The sequence below is a fragment of the Podarcis bocagei genome, assembly GCF_964188305.1.
Source record: "Podarcis bocagei genome assembly, chromosome: 2".
In the NCBI taxonomy this organism is placed as follows: Eukaryota; Metazoa; Chordata; class Lepidosauria; order Squamata; family Lacertidae; genus Podarcis; species Podarcis bocagei.
In genome coordinates, this window is record NC_138126.1 from 103,235,088 (window position 1) to 103,245,371 (window position 10,284).

At 41.9% G+C, this 10,284-nt stretch overlaps 1 protein-coding gene across 1 annotated transcript in view; it reads left to right on the plus strand.

Annotated features, from left to right (window-relative positions):
• GAA (alpha glucosidase) overlaps positions 1–3,560 on the plus strand; it is a 28,455-nt gene extending 24,895 nt beyond the window's left edge. Inside the window, exons 17-20 of the mRNA XM_081180868.1 lie at positions 572–670; positions 922–1,086; positions 1,207–1,359; positions 2,497–3,560. Of these exons, the coding sequence (XP_081036994.1) occupies positions 572–670; positions 922–1,086; positions 1,207–1,359; positions 2,497–2,556 (477 nt within the window). The 3' untranslated portion in view covers positions 2,557–3,560. The remainder of the gene's footprint in view (positions 1–571; positions 671–921; positions 1,087–1,206; positions 1,360–2,496) is intronic.
• The last annotated feature ends 6,724 nt before the right edge of the window (positions 3,561–10,284 follow it).

The following is a 10,284-nucleotide window of genomic DNA, read 5'->3' on the forward strand; positions in this document are numbered from 1 at the left end:
AGATTTTGCTTGACTTGAAACTGTCGAGTGACTAATCTTGTCTTAAAGCGGCAGTAGCCTGAATCATCATCCTGAGTGGATGAAAATTAACCTTTAGACAATGCAGAAGTAGGCTGCCGTATTTATTCTCAATCCAAATGCTGGCTAAGCTGCAGTAAAGAGAGGCTTGGTAGCTCATCAGCTCTTAGGACAGAGTGTGTGTGTGTGTGTGTGTGTAACCTTTTCTGCACACCAGCAAAATGGAAGGTGCGTTCAAAGGGTGGGGAGCCATGATACCAGTCAAGCACCAGCCAAGCTTGTGTATCTGAAGAAATGTGCATGCACACAAAAGCTCATACTAATAACTAACTTACTTGGTCTCTAAGGTGCTACTGGAAGGAATTTTTTAATTTAATTTAATTTATTTTGTTTTGACTACGGCAGACCAACACAGCTACCTACCTGTAACTAAAACCAGCCAAGCTGTGTGTGATCCGCGAAGTCTCGGCCTTTGTGCATTTTGTGCCTTTACACACCACGCACAGGATTTCAAATGCCTGCTTAATGATGGGTCCTGTATCTGGCTTTTCAGGGATCTGCCATACACAGCAAGGGACAATGGGTTCTCTTATCGGCTCCACTTGACACTATCAATGTCCATGTACGAGCAGGTCACATCTTACCCTTGCAGGTGAGTTAATTCCACCACCTTTGACCTTGCCTGGACATCCTATGTCTTTGAATCCACCCAGTGCCTTTACCAAAAACAACAACACAGAACTACTAAGCCAAGTACTGCCATAGGATTCTCTTGGCAGGGTGTTCTTGTGTGCATGATTAGTGGGGTGCAGGGATATTTTTATAATATTGCTTGGGGGGTGAGCTATATTTCAGGGCTTTACTGTTCTGGTTAGCATCTTCCTCCACTGCCTCTCTCTCCAGGAACCTGCCTTCACCACTACAGAGTCCCGCAAAAAGGGGATGTCCCTAGTGGTGGCTTTAACCCTGGAAGGGGTAGCAAGAGGTGACCTGTTCTGGGATGATGGCGATGGACTGCAGACCTTTGAGAAGGGCGATTACACACAGATTGTCTTTCTGGCAAGAGATGTGAGTTTCTGGGAGAAACAGGTTGCTCCATTTGCTCCTAATGCCTGGGATCTCATTTGGCTGCACCTGTTTTGTGGGGGTATCATGTCATTCTCCTCCCTCTCTCCCCCACGGCTACAGGGCATGCTGGTCAATGAGATTGTGCAGCTCAATAGCCAAATAGATGGGCTGCTGTTGAAAGAGGTGGCAGTTCTTGGTGTCCCCAGCCCTCCTCAGCATGTCCTGGCAAACGGGGTCCCCGTCCCAGACTTCTCCTACCGCACCGACACCAAGGTAAGGACTTCTCTGTGGGTGGAGGCTGATGCCTCTTTCTGCTTGCATTGATTGCAGACAGCATGAGCTATTTAAGCAATGGAATATACTGTAGTCAGCTTTTTGAAAGTATGTTAGTAAAGATTTGAAAGTGCCAAATTGATTTGAGCAGGGCTTGCAGTGTTCAGGGAATTAGTTACCTATTAGATTTCTGTTTCTGCCCTTGAATCTGAAGTTGCTGGGCCGGTACATAACAAAATACAAAATGTATAAATCAAAACAAATGCCATAAAGCAACAACAGTATAAACTGGACATTGGACAACATGGCTACCCTGAGTTCCCTGTGTTTCTCCCATAATTCCCAATACTTGCCCCAGTATTTCAGTTCCTCTCTTCCGCTCCCCAAAACCCATCTAGAAACTTCCTCAAACATTCTGAATGTTGTAAATGCTATTAAAATGCAAATCAAGGGAACACAATGTCATTCTCAATATACTTGGGGGTAAATGCTCTTTTGCTTTTGTTTTGTTTTTACTTTATATATCCAGCTACACCTTGGAAACAGAATATTCTCAGAAATAATTAGGATGGCTGCATAACTCAGAAGACAATTGTTGACTTGGTTTAGAAGCATGGCAGCTTCTCTGGGTGGGATTCAGCTGATGAGGTCCACTCATGCAGGGAGATTTCCTTCCTCTCCATTCTCCACCCTCCCTAAATCTGCTCTGGTTTTCTCCTAACCATCCAGAACAGGTGGGCATGGGGGCGGGGAAGTATTGCTGTGCAAGTGGACCTCATTCCATGCATGCATACCCTACTTACTGCTGCACTGAATTCCACCCAGGGTACTTGACTGCAGGAGCTTGTAGGACCGCCAACAGGCTGTCAGTCTAGAAGTGCCTGTCGCGTGAACTGGTGTGTCCACATGGGGCAGCACCCACATTTGAACCATGTGTACCACGGAAGCCCAAGCACAAAGGAAGGGACAGCAGAACTTCCCCTCTGCTTTGTGAGATTACCCATGGCCCCACAAGGTCTCAGTGGAGATTGGCATGGACCAGCCAGCATCTGAGCTTGGACTGCTCTGTCCTTCATTGCGATTCCAGGATGAAGTCTGTGAGCAACTGTCACTAACTCTACCTTGTCGCTTCCTCAGATCCTTACCATCCCACTCCACCTGTTGATGGGAGAGCCATTTCTCATCACCTGGTCCTGAGCAAAGAAGAAAAGCTCTCACCAGTTTCTCTGCACAACAGAAGAATGAAAAACCAATGATGAACAATGCACATTATTCTGTCTGTACGCGACACTGGAATGTTTTGGTGATTTGTCAGACAGTGTCTTTTCAGCAGCAAGAACTGTTTCCTGTTTTCCTCTGGCACTGCAGGGAAGGGGAGCCTGTGACCCTTCTGGTGTCAAGGATGATGGAAGCTGTAGTCCAAAAGATCTAGAGGGTCACAGGTTGCTCAGTATCTGTTGGAAGGGCAATAGTCACGAGTCTTCAGGGACTTTCTGTATTCTTAATTTAAGCCAGATATTTGATGGCTTTGGTTTTGCTTTTTGGATGCTGATGAAGTTCAAGACACATGGCTGCAATTTTCATATCTCCCACCACCACCACCCCACCACCCCCGAAAAAAAATGTTCATGGGAAGACAGATGCTGCTTTGTTGTGATGAAGCTCACCTTAATGGTACGACCAGATGGAGCAAATTTGCTCAAGCAGGTGCAGAAGCAGACAGAAGCCATTGCAAACACCTACTTCATTGGCTACCAGGGTCAGCTCCCCTTGAATTAGTTGGTAGCTTCCCATTGGCTGTAGTGATCCAGGACTAAGGGCAGTGGAAGGGAAACTTTCCTGGCCTGGGGAGCAGAATCTTTCAGGGGAAAACAGCATGACAATTGAGTTAGTCATTCCAAATCATGTCCCCCTGCCCTCCTGTTTTGGGCAGAGCAAGGGTTTCTCTATGCACAAGACCTCATTTTATTGCACTAAAATGCAGCTCTATTTTTGTAGTAGTGCATCCACAGGAAAGCTGTAAAAGCTGCTTGCTTGCTGAAAGAGCAGCTCTTATGAACAAAAAAAACCCTCCTTTTTGGGGAAAGGCAGCTGCAACAGGAACTCAGGGAATACAGAGAGTCTGTTTGCATTTGAAGTCTGAAATGAATTTTTTTCCTGCCTCTTGGAAGTCTGTCTTCTCAATAAAGATTTTTCTTAAATCTTGTGCTTTACCCTCACTTGTGTTGGATCTATTTCACTGGTGGCAGAAAATTTTAAAAAGGTTCGCCTTTAATAAAATGTGGGTGATCACAAAGCCACACTCCCTACTACTCATAGAGCTTTCCCATCTCTCCTTCCTATTCGTTTACCTTTCCTCTCAAAAGCTCAGAACAGGCCAGGCATCCAACTGGCTCTTTATCAGGTGCATTCAGATTGTTCTCTTGTTGCCATCAAGTTTGCTTTACCAGCACCCAAATGGTTAACGATCATGATGATATCCTGGTGGTGGTGGTTGCCAAAAACTGCTGCAGTTTGAGGATACGGTGCTGCTGTCGCCCAGCATAAGGCACAGACACAAGAGCAAATAGTAAACAACATTGCATGTAATGCAGGATGCAGTGATTATTTTAAAGGTTGATTCAAGATAGAATAAAAATTGTAACAACAGTATGTTGCTGGGTTGCTCCAGCCACTCTGTACCCCATGCATGCCCTATAGATAAATCCTTAACAGATACTCATTTCTTAAAAAAAAAAAAAGAGAAGATTGAAGATTGAACAAAAGGACTAAGGCACACAGAACTACATTAGTTGGTTAAAAGTACATTGAGACCCTGTTCCATGTGTATGTGTGTATGCGCACATAGAAGTTTGAGAGATTTTCTGAGTATCTCTAAACAAATACTTCATAATTAAATTGAGAATAACTTCCAAGAAACTATCTTCCTCAAAATATATATAAATAGGTCTTTTAAGGAAGGGTAATGCATGTGATCCACAGAGTCAAGTCATTCCTTGCAAACCCCACAAATCTATGCATTCTATATATGTAAGTACAGAAGACTGTTCATTGCTGTTGCTCCTTCTAAATGGTAAACTCAGCTGGCAAGTGTTATCAGAGTTGTAGCCCAAAGGGTCTACAGAGATGCAGAAGGGGAGATACCACTGTGTTAAATATTAGCAAAAAAAGTAAAAAAAAGTTGGGGGACCCCCTAAAGGGTCAAAATCCACCAAACTTGCCCAGTTTTAAGGCTGAACATGCTCAAGAGCCACTAAACATAAAGCTGAAAAGAGGGAAGGAGTGGACTGACCTGCTTGAAGGGAGTGGCTGTTTAGAATCCTGCACTGGAGGGAGAATGCATTGCAACAGTTTACTGCAGGCCCTGCTTTGTACTACTGCAATACTGTCCTGGAGTATTTGAAATACTTGTGGGTCTCTGACACCCAAGACCATATTTAAGGCAAGGCTGCAGACAACAATTGCCTGAGGACCGTTGTACGGAATGGGAGCGATGATCTACTAAAACCTTCCTCAAATGACATGAAGTAAACTTTTTACTGTGAGTTTATAGCACAGATCCCTGTGGAATATTCTAACCATTGCCTGATGAAGCCAGATCTGCTTTTAATACCAGAATTCAACCCTAGAATATGAGAAGCACTGTCTCCACTAATATGGACAAGGCACAAAGACTAACAGTCACTAAAGAAGGGAGACTCCCTAAGACTTTTTTCGAAATGACAGAAAACATGGACTTGATAGACATTTGGAGAACAAGGAACCCTCTGGAGAGAGAGGGAACCTTTTTCTCCCAAGCAATGATGACCTGGACCAGAATTGATCAAATCTGGGTTACTAGTGGACTGGCTCCAAAGATTAAGAAAGTGGAAATCTGCCCAAAAACTTGCTCCGACCATAACGCCGTGAAGATGGAGATGAAACTCACAATAACTGGTCAATTTAGATGGAGAATGAATGACACCCTCTTTCGAGATAAGGAGATTCTCACGAAGGCCCAAAAGACCCTAAAAGACTATTTTGAAATAAATTTGAGGACCGACGTGGAGAAAAGAGTGATCTGGGACGCAAGTAAAGCGGTTATGAGAGGATTTTTGATTCAACAAAATTCAATAAAGAGGAAAAAACAAAATGAGAAAAAAGAGAAGATTTTGGAAATGATAAAGGAAGGAGAGAGGAAATTAAGAACAAAACCAAAGTCTCAGGATATTTTAAGAGAGATCAAGTTATATCAAACACAATATATGGAATTGATGAACCAAGAGATTGAATGGAAGATAAAGCAAATGAAGCAAAAGACTTTTGAATCAGCAAATAAATGTGGTAAACTTTTGGCATGGCAACTGAAGAAAAGGCAGAAACTAAATACAGTTACAAGCCTAGAGGTGGATGGAAAGAACATATCTAAACCCAATGAAATTAGAAATTGCTTTTTAAGTTATTTTAAAAAACTTTACACTCAAGGCCCGCAAAATGAAGAAGATATAGATAAATTCCTTGGAAGATATGGACTACAAAACATCTCTCATCAAAATAAGATGGATTTGAACCAGAGAATCTCAGAACAAGAGATAGAGGCTGCCATTCAGAATATGCAACTGGGCAAATCTCCGGGACCAGATGGACTGACTTCCAGATACTACAAGTCGCTGAAGGAATGGCTGATTCAACCACTAAGAGAAGTTTGTAATGAGATCCTTGAGGGAAAAAGGGCACCTGAATCGTGGAAAGAGGCATATATTTCACTCATACCAAAGTCAGAGACTGAAAAGACCCAACTTAAGAACTACCGCCCAATATCACTGCTTAATGTGGATTACAAAATTTTTGCAGACATTTTGGCAAAAAGATTTAAAAGAGTTTTGATGGAGAAGATTCATAGAGACCAAGCAGGCTTTCTCCCTAAGAGACACCTAGCAGATAATGTAAGGAATGTAATAGACATTCTGGAAAAGCTAGAGGTGAATATAAACACTAAAGCAGTATTGATCTTTGTGGATGCGGAGAAAGCCTTCGATAATGTTTCTTGGAGTTTTATGAGGAAGAATCTCCATGGGATGGGGGTAGGCCAGGGTTTTGAGAATGGTATGGCTGCAATATATTCTGAACAAAAAGCTAAACTGATTGTAAATAATGTCGTGACTGAGGAACTTAAGATAGAAAAAGGAACACGACAGGGGTGCCCAATTTCCCCATTACTTTTTATTTCAGTTCTGGAGGTGTTGCTGAACATGATAAGAAATGACCAGCAGGTCAAAGGTGTGCAGGTCGGAGCTAAACAGTATAAGTTAAGAGCGTATGCAGATGACCTAGTATTGACTTTGCAAGAGCCAAACACTAGTACGAAAAAGGTCCTAGAAATAATACAACAATTTGGCCAGGTAGCTGGATTTAAGTTGAATAAGCAAAAAACTACAGTTTTAGGGAAAAATCTAACAGATATGGAAAAGGAGAAATTTCAAGAGGAAACAGGTTTGACTGTGGTCAAGAAGGTGAAATACCTAGGGGTTTATTTAACATCTAAGAATGTGAATTTGTATAAGGACAACTATGAAAAATGTTGGTCAGAAATTAAAAAAGATCTAGAAATATGGTCAAATTTGAAACTGTCAATGTTAGGCCGAATTGCAGTAATTAAAATGAATGTATTGCCTAGAATGTTGTTTTTGTTTCAGACCTTGCAGATTCTTGACAAGATGGAATGTTTTAAGAGGTGGCACAAAGACATCTCGAAATTTGTCTGGCAGGGCAAAAAGCCCCGAATTAAATTTAAAATATTGACTGACGCTAAAGAAAGAGGGGGTTTTGCCCTGCCGGACCTAAAATTGTATTATGAGGCAGCAGCTTTTTGCTGGCTGAAAGAATGGATGCTCCTCGAGAACACGGACATCTTGGATCTGGAAGGTTTCAACAATGCTTTCGGTTGGCATGCATATCTTTGGTATGATAAAGTTAACAGTGCCTTTAAAAATCACATTGTTAGAAAAGCATTATTTAATGTTTGGATAAGATATAAAGATCTATTGGAAAATAAAACCCCTAGATGGGTGTCACCAGTGGAGGCTAAAGCAGTGAAGAAACTCAATATGGAGGTCGGATGGCCGAAATATTGGGAAATCTTAGAACAGGATGGAGATAAATTCAAACTACAAAGTCAGGAGAAATTGAAGCATAAAGTAGAAAATTGGTTCCAATATCGCCAAATAATGGAATTTTTTAAACAGGATAGGAAAATCGGTTTCCAGGTGGAAAAATCAAAATTAGAGACCGAATTGTTAGAATCCAATACTAAGAATTTATCTAGAATGTACAACTTGTTGTTAAAATGGAACACACAGGATGAAACAGTAAAATCGGCTATGATTAAGTGGGCTCAGGATGTTGGACATAACATTATGTCAGCTGACTGGGAATGGTTATGGAACACCGGTATTAAATTTACGGCATGTAATGCCTTAAAGGAAAACATTATGAAAATGGTTTACAGGTGGTACATGACCCCAGTCAAACTGGCAAAAATCTATCATTTGCCCGACAATAAATGTTGGAAGTGTAAAGAGACTGAAGGTACTTTCTATCACCTTTGGTGGACATGCCCGAAGATAAAGGCCTTCTGGGAAATGATCTATAATGAAATGAAAAAGGTACTTAAATGTACCTTTTCTAAAAAACCAGAGGCCTTCCTCTTGGGCATTGTCGGCCAATTGGTGACAAAGAAAGATAGAACTTTTTTCATGTACGCCACAACAGCAGCAAGAATACTTATCGCAAAGTATTGGAAGACACAAGATTTACCCACTTTGGAAGAATGGCAGATGAAAGTGATGGACTATATGACACTGGCCGAGATGACAGGCAGAATCCGTGATCAACGAAAAGAGACGGTGGAAGAAGAGTGGAGAAAATTTAAAAGTTATCTTAAGGACTACTATAAACTTAATGAATGCTAAAATGTTCTGGTTCCCAGAAGTAAAAGGGTACAGGGATACAAGGCTAGACTATAAAAGAGGACTAAGATGACAGAGATTAGAAAGTAACAACTGGGAGTTGCTAGTTGAATTATGGACATTGGGATGCAGAGAGGGGGGGTATGGGGAAGTTCAAGAAAAGAGGTTTATGAAAATATGTTTGAAACTATTCATGTATGTTTGTTACTTTTTGTGTTTGTTTGTTTTTCTTAAAAATGTTGTAAAACCAATAAAAATTTTATAAAAAAAAAAAATAGAATATGAGAAGCACTGGCAAGAGGTTCCTTTCCGTAATCACTATACATCTTGAATCGAAGTTAAGATTTCCAGGGCGGAAATACTGCGAATGTGGTTAACCTTTTTGTTGGTGGGGGTGAGCACCACGTTCCCTTTCTGCTAACTCTTTCTCCTCTCTCTGTTTTTTTAGTTCTTGCCACCCCCATGAAATTAGGCAGAGAGCTGCAGGTTGCCCACACCCCCAATGTACCAGATACCCTCCCTCTTTAAAAACAAACAAACTATTGTCTATAATTTCCCTGGACTGTCTTTGAGTCCGGATTTTTGCGAATTGGAAAGGTAGCTCTTCTGGTTGTCACTGTCTCTCTAGCTAAGTGCTGGCTTTGGAGACGCCCACTTGTTCCTTTTCCTTTCTTCTGCAATCATGGATTTTTCAATGGCTTGACCCTCCCTTCCTCTCCAAGCTAGGTGGAGCTTCTGACTGACTCGGTTTGCAGGTATGTTGGCAGGGATTCTTCCCTTCCGTGTTGTCTGGGACAATTGCCACCAACCAAAACAAAAATTTCCCCATGCATGATCTGTACCTGTCACAAGAGGGTTATAATAAAGCACAGGGGGAGTATTCTGCCTCTTTTGTGTTATCTCTTCAAAGCCAAGGCTCATGAGCTCATGTAATTGTCATTTACTGAATCAAAAAGCTATTTGTTCCATTAAGCCCAAAGCAGGTCTCCAAGGTCTCAACCTTTTCCAGTGTCTGTACTGCAGCAAAACCAGCATTTTGTGGCTTCTTAAAAAGAACCAGTGTACTATTGTGGTTGGAGTATTGGACTAGGACCTGGGAGACCAAGGTTCAAAAGCTCTGCTCAGCCATGAAAGCTCACTGGGTGTTCTTGGGCCAGTCATTCTCTCAGGGTTGTTGTGAAGATTAAATGGGGAGGAAGAGAACCAATTTTTCCCAACCTTTCGATCCAAGATCAACCTCTGCCTGAAGCATGAATTTCATCTCTAGTCTCGTTTTCCTCCTCTCCCTTTAGAGCCAGTTGAAATGTAAACTGCAAAGGCTCCAGAACAGCCCATGTACTTTTTGTTTCCAACAATAAAAATAAATAATGATAGGTCCTACCCACCAGAGCAGGAGAAAACAAACTTGTTCCCTCTTGTTCCATGTGACAGCTTGTTCCACGTGACAGCTCTTGAGAGATATTTGAAGATGGCTATCATATCTCCTCTCACTTTCTCACTTACCCTGCTCCTTCAACCCCTCCTCATAAGGCTTGGTTTCCAGACCCTTGATCATCTTGGTTGCACATGTGAGTGGATGTATTTGGTTTGATGCCAACCGAAGTTATTTCCAAGGAAGCAATATGCTTTGGCATTTTGTCACTGTGTATATTCACATGATATTTGAAATATTGTAGGAGATATTTATGTGCCTTACAGTTTTGTTCATGGGTGAGAAACCAAGGTGAGAAAGGGCAGTGCTTGTCCAAAACCCACACTGGTGAAACTACTTGAGGGAGGACTTCAACTTTGGCACCCTGGTGTTTACAACCTGAGCCTATGTTGTTACTTCTGTGAACTCTCAGCTCTTATAACTGGAAGGAAGTCTGATTAGCTTGCTGAGGTAATGATGCCTTGCTATGCAACAGAGCCATACACCTCTGGTGGAATAATAGATCTCTCTTAGCCTGGCACTCTGCCCAGGAGGAAGAACTGCTGA